Here is a 27,486-nt window from a genome sequence, read left to right on the forward strand (position 1 = left end):
AGATGAATCTTCCATGAAAGGAAACGGCACTGCCACTGACAGTTTAGTGTTTTTATTTGAGCTAAAAAAAAAAGATAACATTTTCAAGGTCGTCGGGCACAAATGGTAAGTTCACATGTTCCAGTCAGAGTCCGCTCACAGTTTAGGTGAAGGAACTTCCCGTCTCTTTTTAAACAGGCGCTCGAGTCGAGCGCCTCGAAGCATGCATAGGTACAGTACTGTACATGAAGTGTTTCAACCGTTCCATATTTGGATAAATTACAGGTAAACATCACTGTTGTGCTTCATCTGGACAACAAATAGCCAGAATAACCGAAATCAACATATCTCGAGATTTATATTTTATTTACTCAACATATTATTAAACAGTAACCATATCAGGGATGGGATATTAAAAAAAGGAAACTTTTTACAGTCATTTTATATAATGACATTCTACGACTAAAGTTTTTTCTTCTAGACAGACAAAAGTCAACCAGTGACTGAAATATTTGTACAATAAACAGAGTTAAGTGTAGTCTATTTTTTTAACTCATTCAAGAGTGGTGCTGTGCTTATAACCTTAAGCACTTGTGTTGCTATTTAGCTTCTCTATACAATACTTTATTTTAAAATATTTAAACTAGCATAAAATAAATGTTGTTTATCTGCCTGAGATGATTTTTCTCAAATAGAAGTGCAGTTTACTTATTGCAGAAATGTTTCAACAACAATTACAAGACACACTATCGTTTTTAACAGGTCAAACAAAGCAAGTTTGTTGGTGTCTATCTACAATTTTCTAGGCTCAGTCTAGTCATCTTTTCGTGAAAGTTTTATTTAAGCAACAATTTAAGAAATATAGACCCTCCCACCTATTTTTCTATTGTATTTACAAGTCAGATTGCTTACATCTTATGTGATGGAGGATGACTGTTCTCCAGGAACATTGAATACATTTCTTTATTAGCTTATTCTATCTAAAGTGAAAAAACAAACCTCCAAAATATATCCTAACACTAGTTATAGAGGTAAGATCTTGAGTGGCCTGACCCGAACCTGGGCCGAAATTTGGTAGCCGGGTTTGGGCTTAAAATGTCAATTATTAAGTCGAAACGGCCGGGGTTCTCTTTCTCTCGCTGTTTTTTTTTTCTCGTGGAGCACCTGCAGAGCATGCACTTACTTATTCTAAAGTAATTATTTAGATGGAGATAATGCTAACCAAACTATCAGTTTATCTTCAAATCACTAAATCCAAAGAAATCTTCACCCTCGGTGTTGGGGTAAAAGATGCGCCGCTTCCTCCTTCAACCTCCCTCATTTCAGACGTCATTTCCACCTCTTGCCAAATGCTTAAGAGCTTTACACGCTTTCTTTCTGTTTTTCGGCCAAATATTTTACTATTTGCAGCTTGTAATCTGGAGAATAGGATTTCCTTTTCCGTGCTATTTCGTTTAGTTTCCCTTTCACTTTCATTCACTGCACATTGCTGAAATGCGCATGTCGGCGCCTCACCGTTCATTTTGGCGCTGCATTTTCAGTGCACACTAGATTTGAGGGACTCTGCCTCATGTAAACCCCAAGTTGCGTAGTTCAGACAAAATGCACAGTTTGACGCTGAAGTACGCAATGCCGAAGTAAAGTTTTGTGTCTACTTTGGCGGCAAATTAAAGCTTTGGGTTTATTTCGGGCTCGCTTATCAAATCAGGTTCATCCGTCAGGTGTGGGCGGGTTTGGGTTTATAAACCCGCGACTCGGGTCGGGGAAAAATTTTAAAGCCTGATCTTACCTCTCATAGTTGGTATTGTTTTGAAAGCATAAATGTGTAAAGCACAGTTTTCCTTTTCAGAAAGCTCCAGAAAGCAGAAATGTATCCCTTCTCAGAAGAACAATACGTCAAGAAGCGTCTTGTTCCAGTTTTAAATATATTTTGGTTTTGATATGATTGGACCACAGATAGTAGCAGCCGCTGGTTCCATTTATTTTTTTAGAAGATTTCGGGGCACATTCTCCAGTCCTGCCTTTCTTTGGCCTCCCAGTAGCCCCCCCTGTAGATGTAGCTGCTTTTATTTGAAGATTCGTCCATTCTTTTCTTAAACCAGAGTGGTTGGTATATTTCAGCTTCCTGGCCTGCACACACATACACACATCATGTGTTAGAATTAGTTCAAGGGTCAACCTGTGAACATCAGGTTCAGTCAAGTCACATTTATTTGTGACGCCCTTAATCACAATGTCTCAAACGACTCTACAGGTTACAATGACACCATCCCCTGATCTTAAACCAACATGCGGGCAAGAAAAAACTCAAAACCTCAACATGAGGAAAACCGATTTTCAAGTTTCTTTTTTTTGTAAAATGTTTATTTTCAAGACATACTGATGGACCACATGCTTGCCAATTGAATTTAAAACATTGTATTTCAAAACTGTTGAAAGTGAAGCAGGTTCTATAAATTATTTTAAAAAACAAGTTTATATTCGAAACAAAATATTTGGATCACTACAGATTAGCTGTTTTTGATTAGAAAGATAATTCCCAACAACATCGTACATCATAACAAAACAAAACAAAAAGAAGGATGGAATGCAAAAACATTTCTCTGACAATCATCACTCGCTGTGTCGTTATGCACAAAAGAACCAATAGGGGGCAGGATTACAGTCTTGCAGACTCAAAGAAAAGTTTTACGACTAATAAATGTAAGGTGAACTTCAGTAATAATACTCAGCAACATTACCGCATACCTGTCAACCTGTACGGTTTTGCAGTACAAAGTACGTTTTTTATGCATTTTAAGACGAGTTCGATATACAAGGAAATCTGTACGGAAAAAAAGCAAATTTGTCAATCGCATGCGTCTGCCGCCTAGGGATTTCCCATCATGCATCATTACGGAAAAAAAAATATATATATATGGTGTACGATTATTTTGTATTTTGTACGGGAAAATACGACAGTTTGTACGGGCATTGAGCAGTGGAGGTTGACAGGTATGTTACCGTGTTACGCATTAGACTACCATTGCTTTTCTCCCCTTAGAAACGACAACAGATTGAAAAAAATTATATATATATTTTAAAAAGCTCTTGATTCTAGACTTGTACTTTAGTTTACGTCTGCTTCATTTTGAGGCAAGAATAAGTCTTTATGTATAAATGAACTGCCCCAACGATGCAGTTGATCCCCATTTTGGTAAAAGTTTGCCACTTTTGGTTTCAAACAAGCATGATTTTTCTTAATATTCTTGAGACGGATTGTGTTTTGTGTGCAAGAATAGAGTGCGCCATAAAAACTACCGCTTTTTAATGTCTAAAGTTCCCCCTGCATGAATAATATTTTGTGTACTGAGAGTGGAAGCTTATTTTCCCATCTAGGATTGCATTAGAAAAAAAGTAGTAGTTCATATTGAGCACTCAGAAATCAGAAGAGTAAATAAATCATTGATTTATTTTACAAGACGCAATGCGATTATTTCAATATAGTGGGATAGGAATAAGTAATGGGATCCATCTGATTGATTCAAGAGCATTAGTGTGCACGACTGTTGATGATACATAAGCTCTTAGTGTAGACTTAAAATTAAAGTTACTGTAATTTGAAATGAGGATGAACATACAGATGCTGCCCTACTTACGAACAAGATAGGTTCCAGATGATCGTTCATAAGTTGAATTTGTTCGTAAGTTGAATTTGTTCGTAAGTTACTTTAGTGCTATATTTTGTATGGAATATATGTTTAAGGCTTGTATAAGCAACCTGTATTGTTTTGTACTGAAAATGAAAATTTTATAAAATAATATGCTCTTTAAATATAAATAAAGTTGAGTTTAACTTACTTTTGGAAGATGTGCTTTAAGAGGTAGTAAAAAGTAGCAGAAAAAAAGCGACCATTTTCGCAACTGCATCAAGCTTTTTTATTCTACTTTGTTTCAAAATAAATGGCTAGCCTCTTCTTTAAACTTTACAGCAGCGATATTGAATGGATGCACGAGATATTAAACTATAAAAACGTCACAGTTCTTAGCACGCCTGAGAGAGTATAGGCATAGTATAGACAGTATGTAATGTCTACACACGAAATAGGAAGAGGAAGCGGATTCTTTATCTTACACGTGGATGCTGGGTGAGCTCTCATAGCTCCACCACACGCCGATAGCGGCTGAAAGAAGCACTACAGTAATGTGCTGTACTGGGAAAAAAGTGCACACAATACAAAATCTAACGTATCTACCGTTTTACGTAAGTTGAATGGTCGTAAGTAGGGGAGCGTCCGCACAGAAAATTTTTGTAGCACATTTTTAAAATTGTATTTCGACTGTAGTTCTTTCAACTCCTTTGTTTCTTTCATGTTTCTTTTCTTCATACGGCAAGCAAGATTTTGGTTCCAAATAAATATCGTATATTAAAATTCTTGTGTCAAGAGGTGCTAGTACATAGAGGTACCACCGTGCAGTGTTGTTGGGACTGACCTTCTTCTAGGGCCTGTGTGGTCTGGACTTCCCTCCTCTTTCTCTCAAGCCTCTGAGACTCCTCTAGACGCTGCTTCTGAGTGTTGGCTTCATCCCACAGGCCTGCCTCCATCAGTCGCTGGTCTGGTCTCAGGCGGCTATCTGTGGGCGCTACCCCCTCCTCTGGCTCATTCAAAGTCAAGGCCAAAGCAGAGAAATAATGCATGTTCTCTGCATTGTCCCTAGTGACGCAACAGAGAAAATAAAGTGAGGCATGGCACACTCGGTCATTGCAAAGAAAGTGGTCAGGATTAAAAGATCATACGGGAGAGGGTATTTCTTCCACAGAAGTTTTGGCTGAAGAGTCTGATAAACCGTCTTCTGTTTGCCTTCGGAACCTCCACCTCCCTGACTGCTATCCACTATCTTGGCACTTTCCATCTTTTCATCCCACGTTCCTGATAGGATATAATGCGCCACGCCTTCCCCGTCTTCTACAACACCTGTCACCTACAAAACAAATCACTCGCATTAGCAACCTTTTACACGTTAGTGCGAGTTCCACCAAAACACAGTGGTGCTCTCATACTTTGCGCGGGACATCTCTGGAGAAGTAACTGTAGGGTAAAAACTTGAGATGGCAGGTGTCCTTGGTGGTGGTGTTTACAATGTCAATGTCACCAGACTGCCAGACAAGAGGTTTTGCAAAAGAAGAAGAGTTTTTCATTACTTTTTCTGCAATTTAAATCCAAATATAGAAAATTGCTGAAATGACTAAATAAATGAGACCTAACCTGATCAATCCACAGCTTTCCCACAATAATATTGTGAACCGTTGAGGTCACTTTGCTCCACACATACTGATTCCCACTCGAGTGAAACTTCAGGTGAATCTTTCCTATTTTGGAAGGAATTACATCAAGACAGAGCCATGGGGAAATGCAGCACAATTTCTTAAATTAAAAACAACAAGTTACATATTACTTGAACCGCAAATTAGGAAAAATAAATCGTTCTTTCTCCCAATAAATTGTTTTTTTAAATCCATGTCTTTTGACAAACACAACAATAGGATGAATTGGGCACAAGTGTCAAGTCAATTCATGTTCATTTGTATAGCTCTTAATCACAAGAAGTCTCAAAGGGCTGCACAGACAACAGACTATTGCAAACCACATTTTATATATACTTTCCATGAATCCGTAGTATCTTTGCTGAAAAAAGTAGTTTTCATTGTGTCTATTTTTTGTGATTTTCTTTTTTTTTAAACATTTTCTAAATCTTTAATCGACTGCATGCTCAATTTAAGAATAGTCTCTGATTAAATGAATATTTGAATAGCTGTTAGTTTCAGCCCTACTTCCAATGCTGAGGAACAGGAAATCCCAGTTCACAGTGAATGCAGCAAAGTAATAACAATGAGATAAATTTTTAGATAGAAATTACTAAATTATAAAATCAAATGCTATAGTCGCAGACAGAAAATGTTATATTAAAGTAAGTAAAGTAAGTAAAGTAAATTGATGAAATGCAAACGAAGCTAAAAAAAAATCTATAAAAACAGGCCCTACTTATGAACGAGATTGTTCGTAAGTTGAATTTGTCCGTAAGTTACGTCAGTGCTCTATTTTGTATGTTTAAGGTTTATTTAAGTATGTTGAAGGCTCTTATAAGTAACCTGTATTGTTTTGTACTAAAATAAACATTTCATAAAATAATATGCTCGATAAAGATAAGTTAAGTTTAATTTACTTTTGGAAGATGAGCTTCAAGAGTTAGGCGCCTTCCTCCTCCGTGGTAAAAAGTGGCCAAAAAAAAAGCAATCTAACCATTTTCTCAACCAGATCAAGCTTGGATATTCCACTTGGATTTGAAAAAAAAAAGCGCTTGCCTCTTCTTTACACTTTACACCAACCATATTGAATGGATGCACGATATATTAAACAATAAAAATGACCAAGTTTTTAGTGTGCTGGAGATACAGTATAGTGAAATGAAATGAAATGATCTGCATTTATGATCTGCATTTATATAGCGCTTTTCAAGTCAATGACTTCCCAAAGCGCTTTACATTGTGCTTCACATTTCCCAATAGCGGCTGTGATCTGTGCAGCCATGTAAGGCGCTAACCTGCTTATTGGGGGTATAGTATAGTATGTTTACACACGAACTAGGAAGAGGAACCCGGATTTCTTCTCCGGGGTGGATGCTGGCTGAGCTCTCACAGCGCCACCGCACGCCAGTAGCGGCGGAAAGAAGCATTCCAGTAATGTCCTCTACTCAGATAAAGGTGCACAGATTACAAAATCTAACTTGCAGCAATGTCTGGATATTTTTCGATATCCCGAATTTTTGTTTTGTGTCTACCGGTTTACTTAAGTCGAATGGTCGCAAGTAGGGGAGCGTCTGTATACCTAAATATGTTAAATGCCTGCCCTGCGACTAGCTGGCAACCAGTTCTGGTTGTCCCCTGCTCAATGAAAAGAAAACTGGGATGGTCTCCAGCATCCCCGCGACCCTACTGAGTATAAACGGTGCATCTAATGGATGGGTGGATGTTAAAGGCCTTGGATTGCATTTTCAATGATTTAGAAGTGGAATTCAACGCCAAATGGTTTTCTTTACAAAATGTTTGCCCATTATTTTAACTGTGGCAATCTGCACAATACAGCACTACCTATTTTAGTGGATGCACAGACAACATATAATGCAAGGGATTCCTTTGACCTGGCATCCAATTTAAATGGAAATTATGTGTTAAAACATGGATATTAGGCAACATTATGGTGGGAGGCATTAAAAAAGGTGTATATGCTTCTTACCTAACGGCATGACAGAGATATACTTCCCGCGGAACTTGCTGTCAATAGTTATGTGTTGCCACAAGGTCCATCCTCGCTGTGAGGTGACATGATGGGCGGCTGCTGGTGGGTGATGACTCACCTGCGTGGAAGAAAAAAAACAAATGACGATTATAAAACACGAAAAAAAGGTTTGGTAAATTGTTTCCGTTTTCAATGTACCGTAAATTCTGGAATACAAAGTGCACCAGCCGCATGCTCAAACTTAAGAAAGAAACTCAACTTTGTTCTTGTACAAGGCGCACTGGATTTTAAGCCGCAGGCCTAAAGCCCAAGTGTGCAATATTTGATCACTAGATGACACTGTATTGTCTAATGCAAAACGAAAACCAGTGCCAAAAGCACAGCATAGCAGTAAGTTGCCTGACAAACATGGTGGCGACCCTAGGTAGGGATTCCACGATGTAAAAGAAATACATTTTTTAAAAATAAAAACTAACATTGGAATGAGGTAGCATGGCAGCACAGTGGTTAGCACGTGTGCGGCACATTTCTGAGGTCATGGGATCAAACCCTCCTGTGTGGAGTTTGCATGTTCCCCCCATGCTTGCGTGGGTTTCCTCCGGGCACTCCAGTTTCCTCCCACATTCCAAAAACATGCATGTCAGGTTAATTGGCCAGTCCAAATTGTCCCTTGTGATTTGTCTGTCTCTGTGTGCCCTGCGACTGGCTGGCAACCAATTCAGGGTGTCCTCTGCACACTGCCCAAAGCTGGCTGGGATGGGCTCCAGCACCCCCGTGACCCTACTGAGGATAAGCGGTGCAGATAATTGATGGATGGAAGGAACATTGGAATCATACTTCAGGTATTTTTTCTTAGTTTTAAAATCAATGCTTTTTTTTTTTACTGAATGAAAGATTTTTGCGTCACTAGAAGGCACTAGATTTTACACACTGTCCATTTAAACAGCCATAAAAATGAATGCATTCTCATCCATTCCTTTCATTAAAAAAAAAACAAATACGTAACACAATGTGCCGTGACTAAGACACTTGTTTGTGGACAAAGTCCGCAGCTGTCAATCTTAATCAACAAGCACAGGAGTCAATTAAATTGGCATTAAAATAAATTCATGACTGTGACAAAAATTCATTAAACATGAATGCATACAATCTTTCTGACAAATAATGTTGGGAAATTGTATATCTTAGTGTGGCAACCGGTGACTATCAGGTATATTTTCCCTATCTGGCCAAAAGCTGATGTCATATTTAGGAAAATATACCCGATAGTCACTTGCTGCCACACTAAAATAGTTAATCAGCCAACACAACTTTCTTTTAGCATTTAAGTATAATGATTTTTTTCGCACTTGTGTTTGTGTACATCTCCATGCCAATTTAATTACCGTATTTTCCGCACTATAAGGCGCACCGGGTTATAGGGCGCACCCCGAAAAAATAGTTTTTGGTCCTATTTTTGACATACATAAGATGCACCGGATTATAAGGCGTTACAGTAGGAACGTCGACAGAACAGTCAGATAGTTCAGTCCGACTTATTACCCCATTAACATTCCAAAAGCTTGCAAAGACGAAAATACGTGTCGAGAACACGTGCGGATGCGGTGTCCGTACGATGTCACTCAAATGCATCGTTCCATCATTCGGAAGGTTAAAGTCTTGGGATTCAAGAAATGCCAACCATTCCTTAGTTTCTATTTTCTTTTTCGCTTGCAACTTTACTGTGCATATGACAATAAACACTTGGAATTGAGTTTAATTCAAAAATAGACACTCCATTCCATCCATTATCTGCACCGCTTATCACAGAAACATCGAGTTCAGTCTGAAACAAGATACAGGGATAATATGTAGCCGGAGTAGCTCACCGAAGTCGTTGTGTTCATAATAATGTGCAGCCATGGTCCTCTTATATCAGTGAGTTTAGTAAATCCAGGAGAATAAAATATTTACAAATAGAAAATAGTAAAAAATGCTTTCTGTATGCCGTCCACCACGTGCTGTACACATTCATCTTTTTCGGCCAATTGCAGGCTTTGTTTTGCCGTTTAAGCCTATGCCAGCCTGTAAATGATAAAAAGGATCCGCCCCTTGACCTCCGAATAACTTTAGCCAATAGTGATCGATTCAACTGATGATTGACAAATCTTTTTTGTCCAATTGCAGGCTTTGTTTTGCCGTTTAAGCCTATGCCAGCCTGTAAATCAGGGGTCGGGAACCTTTTTGACTCAAAGAGCCATAAAAGCAAAAAATATTAATTTTATTTTGGGAAAGAGCCACACCATATATTATGAGACAAATTTACAAAATTGCTAAACCCGCACCCCAGACAAAAGCTTAGTCTTCAGCACATTTATTTTTGATGATTTGATAAAAATTATGAAAAGAGAATAATGCCAGAGCCCCTGTCCCAAAATCAACAAACATACCACTTTAAAATTGTCTCTTTCTTGCAATTACTCAAGATCGGTTAAACTCCTTTTGACCCTTTTTTTCATACATATTGGTTTCAAAACCAGATGCAAGTTGTTATTGTGTAAAAACGTCACAACATTCTGCAAATAGGGAGACTGATGAGCTCACTTTTGGCGCAGATGGCGTAGAGCGAGAGATGGGAGGGAGTGCTTGCGCTTTTTGCATGGCTCCACCCATCCCTCCCACTTACCCAATCAAAAGACTAAGTTCTCTTCCGGTGTTTTGGCGTATTTACAGTGTGTTCTGTGGATTCATCATAAGGTATCTGAACACTGAACACAGATTATATAGTGAACTTTTATATAAAGGATTCTTTAGCGTTGTACAGCCAAAACGAGTTTTTTTCCCCCCTTTTTTGTGTGACACCTTGACTGTAAGTTGTAGTGAAAAAACGTGCCCTATATATACTGCGAAGTAACGCCGCAAGACTTAGCTCTGGATTGGCTTTGCGTGTACCTGAATAGGACGAACAACTCAAGTTTCGAATAGGATGGAGAAATTTTGCATGCAATCAAATTTGTCTCTGAGCCATAGATATTCATAGAAAGAGCCATATATGGCTCGCGAGCCATAGGTTCCCGACCCCTGCTGTAAATGATAAAAAGGATCCGCCCCTTGACCTCCGAATAACTTTAGCCAATAGTGATCGATTCAAATAATGATTGACACATTGGTTAGCCAATGAAACGCCGGTAAATAAATCCCAGCATACACCGCGGACTACTTGGCGTTCGGGGGAAAATCTAGTCGGCGGCTGCAAGTTAGTTGGAAGACTTTGCGACTTAATATTGCTCAATAGATAAGGCGCACTGTATTATAAGGCGCATGGTCAGCTTTTGAAAAAAATAAAGGCTTTTAGGTGCGCCTTATAGTGCGGAAAATATGGTATTTACTGCTGTGGTAGTTGATTGAGAAACAGGCAACAGCCAAAGGATTGTTTCAATCGCGGCACAATATGTTACTTTTCTTAGACATTTCAGCCATGATTCTGCCAAGACCGCGATCTTACTCTATTGGGACAGTGGGAATCTTGTTCATTCATTCACGCACGTCAATAATTAGATGACAAGACATTTGGCTACCGAAGGCCGTCATAGTTACTCGCCCTGTTTACCCTCGCTTCATTTAATTTCTTCAGTTTGACATTCAGAGCAATTGGCAGAAATCACGATGCTTTCTTAGTTAAACTGTCGGATTCCCCGGGTGTGTAATCCAGCTACTTGGAGCGGCAGCGTCACCACGTCGGTAATGCAAATTACTCTGTATTAAAGTAAATCGCTGAGGACTAGAATAACTACTCACCTGCTCACAGATGGAGCGGTAGCCGTATTCCTGCATTCGGTCCAACTCATAAGTCTCTCCTAACAGAGGGTTGAAAGGTTTGGATGTGCGATGGACAGTGGTGGAGTAAGAGGAGACCGAGAAGGCGGCCACAAGGCACATCTGCTCCAGGGAGGAGTCGCAGCGAGCTGCCCGATCCAGGATCTCGCTGTACTCCAGGTCCTCGGTCAGACGCTGCAGCATCGACAACGGCTCGTTGAAGTTGACCTGCCATTGATCGGGAAGACGTGATTTGTAAATAAGTTGAATAGCATCGCGTTAGTGGTTATGATTCCTACGTGAGGCGTTTACAGGCATGGGTATCTTGGACAAGTCTTTTCCGATACAGTTCTTCATGATGCTCCACAGGTTCAGGGAGTAATTGGGTTTGTCTGGTATACGGCTGCGTCTTGTTCTGCGTATTACCATGTGGTTGGAGTCTGAGGTGCTCTGAAAAAGAAGCGGTTGTTACGTTGTTGTTGCTCCTGATGAAAGAGAAAGTGAAATACGGGGGTGTCCAAACTATGGCCTTAAGGCCATTTATGACCATTTTTTAGCAGCTTACCGCATGGACTAAAAATAATATTTTCTCCTGATAAAAAGGGTTTAATACGCATTCTACAGCATTTCTGAAAAAAACAAAACAATAAATAAATCAATAAATAAACTATTTACAACTATACAGTATTTATTTTCATGAAACAGATCATATTTAGGGCAGCACCGTGGCGCAGTGGTTAGCGCATGTGCAGCACAGTTCATGCCTTGGGAACCTCCTGCGTGGGTTCAAATCCAGCTCCAGACTTCCTGTGCGGAGTTTGTATGTTCTCCCTGTGCTTTCCTCCGGGCACTCCGGTTTCCTCCCACATTCCAAAAACATGCTTTTCAGGTGAATTGGCCGGTCCAAATTGTCCCTAGGTGTGAATGAGCGAGCGAGTTGTCTGTCCCCGTGTGCCCTGCGATTGGCTGGCAACCAGTTCAGGGTGTCCCCTGCCCACTGCCCGATGATTGCTGGGATGGGCTCCAGCACCTCTCTCTAATGAGATGAGATGAGATCATATTTACAAACTAAATATTTTCCTCTTTCTGCACGCTTAAGTTTAGATTTTCCATACAAAATAAATAGTTCTTTAGTAATTCTTTAAATAAATTACTTTGAAAAGATTTTTCTTTTTTGGAATTTGAACTGAGCGCTTTTGAACTGGCCTCCCAAGAAGACACAGTGAATACAGTACGCTCATCGGAGCACTATTGGTAGCAGTGAGCATCGCTGAGGTGCCATCTTGGACAACAGCCTCACCGAACAGACGACACTGGAGAACACTCTTGATCAGGCTGACGTCGGCTGCAAAAAAGTGATGGAAGTGAGGACTGGGCACAGGCTCGCACTTGGTATGTCGGGCTCTTGTGGCTCACTCTTGGTTTTAGTCCAATCCCACTTTAAAATATACATTTTTATGAAAAAAAAAAAAATGCCCAATTTGTCTCAGGTTGTACGCATTGTATTGTTGTTAGAGAGTAAGGAGGACAAGGATGTGAAAAGGAAAAATGGACGGAAACTGTAAAATACTGCATAATATGATTAATGTGATCATTTTTAAATGGATTAACAGATAATTGTTATAATTATGTAAGATATAAATATGATCGATTGAATATGAGCCTATTTTCTTTTCAGTTGATTTGTTCATTCTGTGATGTTGTACATGAATAAATATGGTATCTCTTTACAACTATACAGTATGTATTATCATTAACAAATCATTATCATTATTATTTAAATAAACTACTTTGAAAAGATAACTTTTGTATAGAATTTGGGTGATTCTAGTAAAGGGGCTTATATTTTCTAGTGGGTCACAGGGTCCTCAATCACCCCACAATCTTGAAAACCTTATAGTGCATTACATGTAAAGACTTTTAAAAAACAAACAAAAATGATGGTGTGTCTTCTAAAATACAGTTTAAAAGAAAAGCAAAAAAGCATCCTTTAATTTTGTCTATCCTGAAGAAAATGTTTGGACACCCCTTGTGTAAAAGCACCTACATTCTCATTCAGGGTCCAGTCACTGGGGACACCCCCACTCATCATACTCTGACTACTCCCTGAGCGCCTGAGGAAAAGAATTTTATTGATGAAGTGAGACAGAATTATGATCTCAAGAGTCTACACAAAAAATCTTACCTATGCTTTGTTTCCGCATTCACGGTAATAAACGAAGGCGCATCCTCCATGGCGTCGAAGAACTCATCGTTCTCGTCGCTCTCGTCCACCTCGCGCCGTCTCTGCTCACCTGCGGAGAAATTTAAGACAAATGCCTTTGAATATAGTTCAAGGAACACTCTTTAGTAAAATACAAAACTCTTCCTTCTTATGATTTTCTTGTGCCGATTTGTCAAAAAATTGCAGTCCGAATGTAGACAAGAGTAGAAATAGGAAGACTCTGTGCGTTTTACCTGTGTACGAGGTGGGCTTCTCCCTCCAAGCTGTCTCCAGGCTGTTGTGCTGTTTGGCTAACTGCTCAATAGTAGTCTCCAAATAATGACGCTGCTCCTGCTCATGCTGCAGGGTTTTCTGCCACCGCCGGTTTTGAGATTGCGCTACATCCAGGAAATCACGGCAAGCCTGAGGTGAGAACGTGACACACAATTTGAGATCGTTTTGATTACTGAAGAGAAAAGCCAAAATGCAGGAAGGCTTGTAAACTCGCACTGACATTGATCATAGCATTGGAGGTGATGCGGAAAAGAGCCGCTCGCTCATTAACCGTCTTCAGTTTATCCGCGCCTTCGGTGCAACCGCGGAGATCTTCGAATTCGCTAAGTGAACGCTGGAGGGCGGCGCCATGCTTTCCAATCAGTTCGTTGCAGGTGCTGAGGTCGTCCAGTTTGTTGGCCAACGTCTTCAGAGCACCTTGGGTTAGGACTCGAGCGTCATGTGGGCTGGGACTTTCTTCATCTCCGGAGTCATCTGCTCACAAAGATCAAAAGGCAATACAGAAATTTCATTCATTCATTCTTTAAAATGTTTTCCTTGGTAAGTGGGTAAGCTCGAACCTATCTCAGTTGCTTTACGCTGTTCAATCAACCAATTCATTCCAAGGTAAATTTAAATAACTGTTAACATTTCCATTGTCTTACCTTGCCTAGAAGTCCTACTGTAGGCTAATCTGACAAATTTTGTTTTCTTTCTAATCAAGTAAAACCAGCAACAGTAAAACTCAAAATGATTGCAAACAGAACTTTTACGCATGACATATAACGAAGGCTGGCATGCATACATACAGTGAGTGATTACCATAGTCAGCAAACACCATGGTAAAAAGCTACTATGGAATAAAACGCCAGGATTAAAAGATACGTCAGGAAATAGTTTTTTGAAGCAGTGAAAGAGTCAAATAAGAATAAATCAAAACAAATTTGTAAGTACTCTCCAGAGAAAGTTGCCATCAGCTTTGTGCGCATGCACACTAGGCATTGGCAGGACGTTTCGCAAAGGTAGGACATTTTTGCAGAACACCGGTGCAACTAAGTTTACTAACTATTCGCACAACACAAGATTTGTTCACCATCCATTTTGTTAGCTAATGGGAAAGCTAGCAGAGTTGGCAATTACATTCAAGTACCAAGACCTAAGATGTTGCTTTACAGATGAACAAATTCATCTGCATTTGAGAGTAAATTGGTTTGAGCCCAAATAAAGTAAGCAGAAATAGAGACTGAAATCCACTTTTGTGAGTCCAAAACTGAATAGTGAGCTGATATTTTCATAAAATCGTTCAAATGTAAAGGAATGAAATAAGAACTATATATGAGCCTATTAATCAGAGAGCCTACATGCTGTCCAAAGTGTGATAGTTTTTGTCATTTTATTCTGAGTTGAAGATAATGTTATATGTTGGATATTGTGATGTTTGATTAGTTAGGATGATATTATTTGTTTTGTGACACCTTGTTTGTTACCTTGTTCCTGGTTTGTTATGGAATACCATCCTTATTTTGAGCACCTCTGTCCCTGTTTCCCTCACATGGGTTCAACCTCAAAATCGAACCACAAAACAGATTAAGCCCAAAATATAATTATGGAAGGAAAAAAATTAAGAAATGTAAGTCGTACTGGGGGCAGCAAGGTGGCGCAGTGGTTAGGGCGTTTGCGGCACAGTTCTGAGGTCATGAGACCGAACCTCCAGTGTGGAGTTTGCATGTTCTCCCCGTGCTTGCATGGGTTTCCTCCGGGCACTCCGATTTCCTCCCAAATTCCAAAAACATGCATGTCAGGTTAATTGAACGGTCCAAAATTGTCCCTAGGTGTGAATGAGCGAGCGGATTGTTTGTCCCTGTGTGCCCTGCCATGGGTGGCAACCAGTTCAGGGTGTCCACTACCCAAAGATAGCTAGGATGGGCTCCAGCACTTCCACGGCCCTACTGAGGATAAGCGGTGCAGATAATGGATGGATGGGTGGATGGATGGATGGATGGATGGATGGATGGATGGATGGATGGATGGAAGTCGTACTGAAGTATATTTATTTGAAAATACTGTTTCTGCCATTGAAGAAGTTTTGGGCAAAGGAGAAAATCAAAGAAAGTTATGTGATTGCACTTGAAGCACAGCTTAGTATGGCTCACACACTGCGTGCCTGTGGAATTAGATTAATATGCATAATTCGCAGAAACGGCCAACAGATTAGGCGGCGCCCTCTGTTGGCTGCGGCTGCATCGGCTCGCTACAACGGGTCAGGTGTATCGACATTTCGTTCTTACAAAGAATGACAATACAAAGGAAATTATTATTATTATTATTATTATTTATAGTCAGAAAATAAGGTTGTAAAGATGTTGTGTCCACTTGTTAACTAATTAGTTGGAAATATGTGCCTCTTTTATGAAAAACAAAGATGATTACCCTTGCAAATATTGCCATGAGGTGGATAAACGGCTTGCTTGACCTTTCAACATTTAATAGCTCTGCTTGTCACATCTTTACTCATCGAAATAGTTAGAAACAAAAATATATCAATATACTGTAGACTAATCTTTACTTTGAAATCACCTTGATTAGTAGCATGCTGAAAATCAAGACACCATTATGACTTAAATTGTGGCTGATATTTTTACAGCCGAAAAAAAAACCTATATTATGCAAAGCTCACATAACATTATATGATGGTGGGATCTTTACCTAATTAAAAGAATCCCAAACAGCCCAACTACTCCGTATACAGTTTCATAAGACGAGGCCAATGGGACCACAAACAAGCCTGTGAACAAAAACACCATACAGCCCGTCCCAGACGCTCCATCCTTTTGCACGAGGGGGAAGCTGTGAACGAACACGGTTGCCCTGGAAACGTAAGCCCGTGTAGTCGGGTGGGTCGGCTATTTTTAGAAATGGGGAAAGATGACGCAGTCCAGTTTGCCAACAGTCTTTCTTTTTCAGTGATTCGCCATCAGTCACAGGGATTTTGAATGGTGGGCATGTGGATTGAACTTTTTCTAAAGAGCTCAGAGTCGACCCCATCATAGAGAATTTGTTTTCCTTAAAAAACAAACAAGCAACTAAATAAGGGCAAAACAACCAATCTTAGAAGGGAGGGGAGGTGTAGGGAAAAGTTAAAAAAAAACATTCAAATGCCTGAAGTAAATGTATGACCCAAATAGAGTGGGAACAAAATATTCTCACAGAGATTTATCAGGTAGGGTAACAAAAGCTAGGTAGCCAACACACTATAGCAAGCAGGACAGTGTCATGGAATGACATATGATTAGGATATATGTGTACTTTGGAGAGTAGAAGATACTTTTTGGTGTCATTGGTGACTAAAGAGTGCAAGCCCACCCACAGTTCATAGATGGACCATCGCCATGGACACGCGTGGGCGAACAGCATCAAAGTTGTGACAAGCTGGAAGTTTGCTGTAGAAAAACCACACCACAGCACGCATACATTTGCATACTGATGAGGACCTTAATTTTTTTATATTTTATAGAGCTCATTTTATGATTTATGGAAACGCATTCTCACATAAATGCTTTTGATGTGAGTACTTTAAGGATAAAGTTGAAGTGAACACCTTCGGCTAATTTACTTTTATATCTGTTACAAAATAAAATTATTTCTACATTATTAGCTGTATCATTAAAAAAAATCATAACAAATAAAAGCTAACTGTAAACACTCAAGTTAAAAGATACATTCAAATAACAACTGACTTTACCTGCTGAGTAATTGCAAATAGCTTTGGTAGGCTATAGATTAGGTATGTAGTTGGGTAACTTAAACAACTTTTACTATGTAATAGTCACATTGCACTTAACCTATTTCATTAAGTATGACGTGATTCCAAATTTTGTCCATGTCACGGTTGCCATGGCGCCCAATTGGCCCCACCTCGTGGCGCCAGCTTCTGTCACGGTTGCCATGGCGCCCAATTGGCCCCACCCTGTGTGCGCCTGCTGCAGCTTGTTGACAGATTGGCTCCCTGTCAGTATTTAAACTCTGTCATGTCAGTCCCCTTTTGTCGGTCCGTCTGCGAATCTCCGTTTTTTCACGGCAAGCCCTTTTTCGCCTGTCCTGTGTTTTTCTCCCGCTAAGATCTGTTTGATCTCGACCACGTCTACTCTCCTCTCCTGGTTTTTGACTTGTTTCCGTTCCCGACACCGCCATCGCTCGCCACGGAAGTCCCACTTCCACGTCTGAGCAACCTACTCCCCGCGACCAGCGATCTCCTGATCAGGTGTGCACTCCTTTCCCTTTGTCCCAATAAACCTGTCAGAAACGTTACGCGAGTGGGTCCTGTCTCCGTTCTGGTCCTGACAGTTCAGGCTGTCCTTTGCACTTGCTTCTCTACTGGTTCTCTCTCTGTGCTCTGCTTATTGCTGTGGTTTGAGGAAAAAAATGTGGCATAAAAATGGGCTAAAAAATCCACAATATTAGAGAAATGTTTACTGTACTTTCCAATAATATTATGGTATAAAGGGATGCTGCATGAAAGTCAACTAGACAGTCCTCTTGTGAAGTTGTAATGTTGCTGCTTATTTTTGTTGCCACGTATTAAAAAGTCTTACACGTGCATACTTTTTTTAAACACTTTTGTCTACTGAAACACTTGCAGCTCTAAAATACCATATTTAAAAACTTAATATCTCTGTATGAAACAGTTTGTTATTCAAATATATTGCTCTTTTGGTATTGTAGAACCCTTTAGGGATAACAATAAAACCAGAATGATGGTAAAAATGACCAAGAAAAGCAAAGCAGTACAACAGAGATGGTTTCTCCATGTTACCTAATTTCAGCTGCAAATTTAACGTGATACTAAAATATTGAGTACTTTCACTCATAATTTAATCCTAAGAACAAAACCAGCAGCTGTAGATTCCTGAATTAATCACATCCAAATGTCTATGAGTCCAAACTGAAAGGAGCAGTTCCACATGCACGGAAAACACACAGCATCTATTTCAAAGCCTTATTCTTTAGTGAGTGGTAAGCAATTAACTGGTTACTTACAAGGTGACTTTCATTGGGAAGACAGACTGCTCTCATCCCACCCCAATGCCAGCGTGCATGCTGAACAATATTTTGAATGAATCTTCCCCTTCACTCTCTCTTTTTCTATCTCTCTTTCTCTCTTACTCATTTTTGTACCTCTACTGCTTCCAGAAGGGGAGGTGGAGCTTTAAGCAAGGTCACTCGTTCATTCTTGCTGTCGTCATAGTGGAGGGAAGGGGGGGATGTTATAGACTGCGGACGTCATTAATGCACTCAAACGGCAGAAGACGATGTGTGTTGGATTGATTTTATGTCCCTACAGCACATTCCCCTTATCAAGAAATGAATGATAGTGTAGGTGACGAGTAGGATAACGTCCTTTTAGACGCCTTTGGCTTGCCCTTGTATAAGACGCTGCCCTATTGTGTCCAGCAAGCCACATACAAGACATTTCGGCACAGTTATGGGGTATAATCAGACAGGAAATAAAGGTCCAGTTCACACAATATCTCAAATGTAATGATTTTCTAATTTTACAAAAAAAGCTTAGAAGTGTTTTTATTGTTTTTAACAGAGCAATCAGGTCGAAGGTAGAAAATACACTAATTTAATTATAGAGTGTACAAGATCTAAAAATGTTTTTGAGTTTTTCCTTGCCCTCATGTGGGTTTTAGATCAGGGGATGGTGTAATAATAGTCTGTGGTTTGCAATAATCTGTGGTCTGTATAGCCCTTGGAGACTCTTTGTGTTTAAGGGCTATACAATTAAACATGACTTGACTTGACTTCAGATTAATCTTTTATTTCTTAGGGCTCTGTCAAAGGACTCACCATTTTTTTAAAGTTGCCAAGTTAGAAAGTGATAGGAAAGCCACTAATTCATTTAATTATTTTCCAGGTAGGCATTTAAAAAGATTAACAACATTTTACTTTATAAAAAAACACAAAATATAGAATGATTTAAATAAAATAACAAAAGTTTTTGCTTGAGTATAAAAGCAAACGATGAAGCGCCTTCTGGTGTGTACAACATGACCACTGGGGTCACTATAATAAAGACACAAAAACCATAGGGGCAGTGTTTCTGATTTTGCGCCTCCTATGGGTAAAACAAACTTAAATTATTAAATAAACCATATTGAATTAAATAATAAGCAAAAAATTAAAAAATGAGAGGTAAAATGGTGCATTTGTATTCTTCCTAGTGCATTTTGCACTCGCTTTTGGTTGCACTACACCAGGGGTGGGCAATTAATTTTTATCAGGGGCCGCATGAGAAACCTGAATTGTGTCAGAGGGCCACACACTTTCTTTCATTGTAAAATGCTCAAATTAAATATTTTGAATAGCTGATGCTGATAATCAGAAGAATATAGCACTCTGTAAATATTTATATTAGGCTATGTGAAATTGTCGTGTATTGGTTAAATAAGAAAAACAATCATTGAACCAGTGCAATTTATTTTTAACTTGTTAATTTCCACAAACAATAACTTTTAATGTTCTTCACCTCATGTCACCTCTTCAGTGAGAATAATCCAGTCTGTTCTGGGCTTGAACAAGAGCATTGAAATCCGGCGGAATGTCTGAAGTGGCTATGCGAAGGACAGCTGAGAGGTGGTCATCAGTCATGGAGGATCTATGTGTGGATTTATTAAACTTCATAACTGAGAATGTCTGTTCACAACGATAGGTAGATCCAAAGAGGACTAGGATTCTCTGAGCATGCTTCCTCAGGTGTGGAAAGTTCTCCTCTTTGAGGGAGGAGTAAAAATCCAGCAGTGAGACTGACTTGAAGTGATCTGCCAGAAGTGTGTCAGACTGCAGATCTATGAGTTCCATCTGAACTTCACTTGGCGCATCATCCACACTGCATTTGAAGGGAGAAGAGACCATGTGCATTTCACTCTCAAGAGTTTTGAAATCTTGAAATCGCCTTGAAAACTCTGCATGCAATGTTTCTAACATGGTTGAGTACTTTTGGAGGTGATCGCCTGATCTTTTGGCTTCCTTAAGTGTTGGCAAGAAGGTCAGAATGTTGTCCTTCACTTGGCTTGAGAGAAGCTGCAGTTTTCTCATAAAAGCCTTCACTGCACTGTACATCTCATGCACAAAAAGGCCCTTGCTCTGCAGTTTGACATTAAGTTCGTTCATTAGTGCAGTCACATCCACAGTGAATCCGAGGTCTGCCAACCAGTCTTCATCTGAAAGTTCTGAGACGTCATGACCTTTCTGAACACAGAACTCCTGAATCTGGTCTCTCAGGTCCCAGACACTTTTCAGAATTTTGCCAAGGCTGAGCCACCTAACAGTGCAGTAATAGCTTATGTCACCATGTTCAGCCTCATTTTCCTCCAACAAAGCAACAAACTGTCTGTGATTTAAAGCTCTCGCTCTGATGAAGTTAACTATTTTAGTGACAGAATCAACAACATGTTTCATTTTTAACACTGTCTTACACAACACTTCCTGATGTATGATACAATGCAAAAATGTCAATTTCTGATCAGGGTTCATTTCTGTCACTTTATCCTGCATTCTCTTTAAAAGTCCAATATTTTTCCCGACAAGATTTGGACAACCATCTGTTGTCACACCTGCAAGCTTGTCCCATTTCAGTCCTAACATGTCCATACATGCATTTACCTCTCTGAACAAGTCATTACCTGTGGTTGTCCCTTTTATTGACTGCATGGCTGCCAACTCCTCCGTGATTTGAAAGTCTGCGGTTATCCCACGTAAGAAGATGAGCAGCTGGGCGGTGTCACGTATATCGCAGCTCTCATCCAAAGCCAGAGAAAAAAAGTCAAAGTCGGCCGCTCTTTTCTTCAACTGAAGCTCTAAATTTCCCGCGATGTCCTCAATCCGCCTCGTTACAGTGCGTCGGGAGAGTGAAACGTTCTCAAACGCGCCCTTTTTTTCTGGGCATATCAGCTCAGCAGAGTCCAATAAACACTCCTTAATGAACTCTCCGTCGGAAAATGCCTTACTTTTTCTGGCGATTTTATGAGAAATTACATAACTTGTCCTGACGGCTGCATCTCTGGAAGTGTGAAGTTTAGTGAAAAAACCTTGTTGGGTTTGTAGTTTTGCTAGCAATGCATCAGACTTTCTTGCACGCTCTTCACCAGACAGGTTTCTGTATTCATCTTCATGCTTGGTCGTGTAGTGGCGACTCAAATTATATTCTTTAAACACAGCAACCTGTGTACCACAGACTAAGCACACTGCTTTACCTTTAATTTCTGTAAAGAAATATTTGGCAGTCCATGTCTTGTTGAAAACACGGCATTCGTTATCAACTTTTCTTTTCTTGGGGTGTGCCGACATCTTGAAGGGTACCCTGGCGAACAGTATCACCTTCACTCACTCAAGTGTATACGCGCGTGAAGGCGCTACGTCTATGACGTGTATATGTAGTCAAAATAAAATTTCAAAATAAAAGTTTATTTTTTTTTTTATGGTGTATAATTGGTCCTACGCGGGCCGGACAGGGACGTACAAAGGGCCGGATGTGGCCCGCGGGCCGTAATTTGCCCAGGTCTGCACTACACCATACTGCAACATCTACTGGTCAATTAATAGACACTGTCCCTTTAAGAAACTTTCATTGGTTAGCTTTAGTAATATTAGTCCCTGCATGTGTTTTTTTGATTTTTCTAAAAAGATGCAAAACTAAAGACGTGGTTTCTTTGCAACATTTACTTTTTCTAACCGAGTTTCTTGGAACATTCATTAGCGTTTTGTTTTAAATCACCGGTTTTGCTATCAAAAAATATTGACCTCAACATATGCAATAAGAGCTTCATTACATTCATCAACTTCGCCTTTCACAGGGTTCATACAGGCGCTTGAAATTCTTAAATGCTCAAATGTTAATATTGTGTTATCAAGGGTTGAAAAGTGCTTGAATTTTGGATTAAATGCTTGGAAATGCTTGAAATTGTTGCCATGTTTGTCAACAATGCTCTGGTGGCTTCGCTTTGCCATTGCATTTCTTCTTCCTTCGTGATGACCAACAGCTGGGATTAGTTTGTATGGCATAGTCCTATAAAGCTTATCGCCCCCTACGGCTCATGCCCAATATGACAAGTGCATGCTTCACCTAAGCAGGGCACTATGAAATATGTGTTAGTGCAAGGATAACATATCAATTATTGACATTTATTATGAGACATCCAAAAAAAATCAAGATACCGTTTCCCAATGGTAAATTTGGAATGAACTTCCTGCAACTGAAAATGTAAGTAATATAACATATTTTTACGCAACACCAAAATGGGGAGAAAATATTTACAGATGTATTGTTTAGATCTACAAGTATATTTGCGATGTACTCAAGATTTAAAAATCATGTCTAGATGAATGGGCTCACAAGATTAAAAAATGCAAATGTAAATCAGATATATTTGTGTATCTATGAAATACATGATTCACGCCTGATTTTTTTAAAATGGTACAGGAGAAAGTGGCAAATTGGCTTCGAAAGTCCTTAAAAAGTGCTTGAATTTGGCCATAAAAAGGGTGTACAAACCCTGCTTTCAATTAAATTGAGCTAGCGTAGGGTCCACTTAACTTAGGTAAGATCTTTGGATCTACACAGCATGCACTTACTTTTACTCAAGTAGTTATTTTGATTAAGAAAATGCTTACCAAACTATCAGTTTAACTCAAAATCACGAAATCCAAAGAAATTATCCTCCTTGTTTAGGTAAAAGATGCGCGGCTTCCTTCTTCTACCTCCCTCACATAAAACGTCATTTCTGCTTCTTGTGAGTAGCTTACAAGCTTTAAGAACTTTCTTTCTGCTTTTCGGCCAGATCTTTCATTATTTAGAGCTTGTAATCTGCAGAATAGGATTTTCTTTTTGGTGCCATTGTGTTCAGTTTCACTTTTGTTTGTTGCATGTCGCTGAGACGTGCACTTCGGCGCCAAACCCTGTTTTGTGTTTGCTTTGGTAGAAAATTAAAGTTTCGGGTTTATTTTGGGCTCGTTTATCACATTAAGTTAATCTGTCTGGTTTGGGCAGGTTTGGGTTTAAATACCTGCGACTCGGGTCGGGTCGGGCTGAATTTTTAGGCCCGATCTTACCTCTACCTTGGGGTATTGCAGAGAGTGGAAGGATATTAGTGTAGCCTTATCCATGCACATCAATAGAATAGAATAGAATAGAATAGAATAGAATAGAATAGAATAGAATAGAATAGAATAGAATATGCCTTTATTGTCATTGTTACAACATGGGATATATTGTAACAACGAAATTGGACGACTCCAGTTCCACATTTTACAGTGGGCAAATGACACAGTTAACGCACTAAAACAAAGTAGAGCACCTCTTACCAGAGTGATGAATGAGAGCATTGGCGTTGATTTTGGCCTGCTGCAGGGCGGACAACCAGTGCTGACACTCGGCTTCCGAGGTGGCCTTCAGGTGGTAGCTCCTGCCACTGTTTGTTATGAGCAAGTGGCAAGCATCGCCGAGCTCAATTTGAGCGGTCGCAAGGGGGATGGTGCCTCGGCAGGTATGCCCCATCTCCGCTTGCGTTCTGGATAAAACAATACAAATAAGAGTGTTAAGGCAAATTGATTTTCAGGGCTACACGGGACAATAAGGGGAAACATTGGCCGACTAAAGTGGTTCTCAACTTGTGGTGCACTACAGGGCGTATGAGAAATTTTAAATATATTTACAATCAAGCGTTAATATAACAATTATTTAAAGGAGCTGTATAGAATTCATAACTTAACTGTACTTGAAACTGTGCATTTCTTACTTTCACCTTTCGCATACGACACAATCCAGAAGAAAACAAAAAAAAACCCATGTGGATGAGTAGATGTCACTCTCCAGCTCTCCCCCCCACCCCATCCTTTCTACTTAATGTATTTCACTCTGAACAGCTTTGCTAAAAGTAAGATAAAAGCAGACTGGTATTGGGCTGCACATATTTAAATAAAAGTTGCCTTATTTTAGAAAAAAACAGTTGCCATATGTTTTGCTTATACACAAGGTATGATGTTAGTATATCGCAGGATTTCAGCCAAAAAATATTGCTGAGCAGATTTGCACAACATTGGATGCAATGGGAATCAAACCCAAATCACAGCATGAAAGTGCTGAATCCTAACCAATAGATCACTAGATGACATCGGCCGAATGGATTTAGCTCTGGTATTGTGAGTAATAAAAGTGTGATGAGATAAAATGGAATGCCTTTTCCTATTACATCTACATCCCTAGTGGTCTAGTGGCCACATGGTGGATTTAGGTTTTTTTTTTTTTTTTATTGTTAATTATTACTAATGTTATTACAATATTGGGCCAGCAGCGAGAATATTGTCAGACATTAAACTGATTGGTGGCACAGGAAAGGTTGGGGTCACAGATGTACACAATTTCATCCATCAATCTACACCGCTTATCCTCAGTAGGGTTACGGGGGTGCTGGAGCCCACCCCACTGTCCTCTGGCAGTGGGCAGGGGACACCCTGAACTAGTTGCCAGCCAGTCACAGGGCACACAGAGACAGACAACTTAGTTTCTCATTCACACCTATTGGGACTGGCCAATTAACCTGACATGCATTTCATTGGAATGTGGGAGGAAACCGGAGTGCCTGGAGGAAACCCACCCAAGCACGGGGAGAACATGCAAACTCTGCACAGGAGGATTTGATCCTCAGGCGCTGTGCTGCCCTACACAATTTCAACTTTACTTAAACCGATTATACATTCAGTAATAGTTAATTATTACGGTTTTCTCAATGGGGGGGGGTTTGCTCCCCCACATGAAACAGTATGTTTCCATGTTTACCAGTAACAGGAGAGGCCTCCTGATCTGACTCAGATACAGCACCTTCATCATTTAGTCGCTGTTGTTTTTCTGTGTAAAGCGTCATCCCACTCTACGGAGATGAGCCAGACCTCCGCATTGAAGGGCGGCGACATGTAACAATACCAATACTAGATACTAAATCACTGGGGGGGGAACTAAGATACAGTATATTGAATGACATGAAGTACCAAAACAACATGACAAAATCAAAACTTAATCCTTAGAGTGGATTGAATGTTTTATTTTGGTATGCTAAACTATAATAGGTAGAAAATAATTGCAACTGGAAACATTGTTTAGGGTATTTATTCTAAAAGTAAGTCCGATCCCTCGTGCAATAGTGACCTTCACGCCGTCTTGACAGTACCTGTAGTAGGACAGCAGGCCGTTGCTGAGGACAAACCAGCGCCTCTGGTATCCCTTCAAGTAGTTGGTCCATTTAAAGAGCCAGCCCTTGTGGGTGTCCACGCGCGGCAGTTGGATCCCCGGAAGGTTCGGGGAGGGCAGACTCCTCACCAGCTCATCCATGGAGGAGAAAAAAACGCCGCCGCCGGCTGTGAGGAAGGCGTGGAACGGTCACCGTCCAGATGTGCCGACAAGCTAACGGGATGCTAACCGAGGCTACCCTGCAGCTGGACGGCTATCCGTCAAACAGTCATCCTGGTGACAACCATGCTACCCGAGGGCGCCGAGACACGACAGTAAAATGGACCAATGTCCCGTGTAAAGACACACTTTTATTAACCACTTATATGCTTTACCGACTACAGTGGTAACGATGTGCTTACGACATTGACGTCGTTTCCATATATGGTGGGAGCAGGTGTATAGTAGCCAAGTTTACGCACTCAAATAGAAAAGGACATATAATGAAGTGATTTTCGATTTAAATAGTGAAATGGGAAAAATATGGTATAGGGTGTGCTGCGACTTTTGAAGTATATTACTTTTTATTTTTTTATATAGTCATGTAAAATACATATGCGGGCTTTTCGTTTGCGACAGCGTTGTCGGTATACGACACAGATATATAAACCAAGTACTGTACTGTATGTCTTCATTTCACATCTATTTCGATTTTTGTATGTATTTCAATGGAATATTCGTATTGAGTAATTTATTTATGTAACTTTTTCAACGTTCGTTTTTATTAAGTGTTCAACTATTTTCCATACAAAAATAAAAAATCCCACTCCAAACAAACAGTTCAATCCATATGTAACTTATCTTAGATAATTTATTCTTTATTTTTGAAGGAAGCATTTTATTTGTATCTATATATTCATTTAAATACATAATTTGAATCTACATACAAAAATATATGAAACAGTCTTATAGGTCAAAGAGCCTTTAATACATCATAAAGGACAAAATGTCACTGTCACAAAGTTTCGGTCTGGCTTGTCTTGAGAGCCGGATGCTGCTTTATACCGAAAAAACCTTCGGCAACCAAATGATGAAGGTGCAGGATCTGAATCAGGCCAGGAGACTTCCACTGGTAACCATGGAAACAAGTACTATCCGTTTCATGTGGGAGAGCAAATCTCTTCCCAAAAAACGGCCTGGAAGTGGTGCCCCAATGACCCAGGTGGTTAAGGGATCCGTCATGAACTGTACTTGGTGTATTGAATTTTAACATCCTACTCATTCTATTTTTCATTCTTTGAAATAATAAGTATAAACATGATCTTAATATGTCATTCATATCTTAAGTCATAATCATTTGATAGTCAATTGAAAAATGATCACATTGTTTAATCACGATATGTATTTGACAGTTTCTAAAGGCTTTTTTTTCCTTACCATACTTCTCCTTAGAACAATACAATGTGTAAAACCTGAGACAAATAGGCATTTTCTCACGTAAATTTTGAAATGGAATTGACCGTGAACCAAGAGTAAATTACGAGGGCCCGAAGGAACCACGTGAGAGCCCCTGAAGATTTTTTATTACATTTATTACTAGTCAAGTTATTTGTATAGCCCTTAATCAGAGTCTCAAAAGGATGCACAGGCCACAATTACAACATTCCCTGATCTGAACCCTGCTTGAGGGTAGGAAAAAAAAAAGCATGAGGAAAATCAAGCAACCTTGAGAAAGG

The 27,486-nt window shown here is 39.8% G+C and overlaps 1 protein-coding gene across 1 annotated transcript; it reads right to left on the minus strand.

Annotated features, from left to right (window-relative positions):
• Positions 1 to 326: 326 nt before the first annotated feature.
• On the minus strand, positions 327 to 26,181 carry osbp2a (oxysterol binding protein 2a). Its single transcript, XM_088355548.1, has 14 exons — positions 25,752 to 26,181; positions 23,890 to 24,095; positions 13,769 to 14,022; positions 13,509 to 13,677; positions 13,237 to 13,345; positions 13,099 to 13,165; positions 11,364 to 11,501; positions 11,034 to 11,279; positions 7,254 to 7,374; positions 5,226 to 5,329; positions 5,021 to 5,116; positions 4,757 to 4,941; positions 4,453 to 4,673; positions 327 to 2,109 (listed from the first exon to the last, which is right to left on the minus strand). Exons 1-14 carry the CDS (start codon positions 25,910 to 25,912, stop codon positions 1,967 to 1,969), a joined length of 2,220 nt encoding a protein of 739 aa, XP_088211674.1. The 5' UTR covers positions 25,913 to 26,181; the 3' UTR covers positions 327 to 1,966.
• Between the last annotated feature and the right edge of the window lie 1,305 nt (positions 26,182 to 27,486).

This window comes from Urocampus carinirostris, chromosome 16 (assembly GCF_059441175.1).
Source record: "Urocampus carinirostris isolate Australia breed hairy pipefish chromosome 16, RoL_Ucar_1.0, whole genome shotgun sequence".
Classification (NCBI taxonomy): domain Eukaryota; kingdom Metazoa; phylum Chordata; class Actinopteri; order Syngnathiformes; family Syngnathidae; genus Urocampus; species Urocampus carinirostris.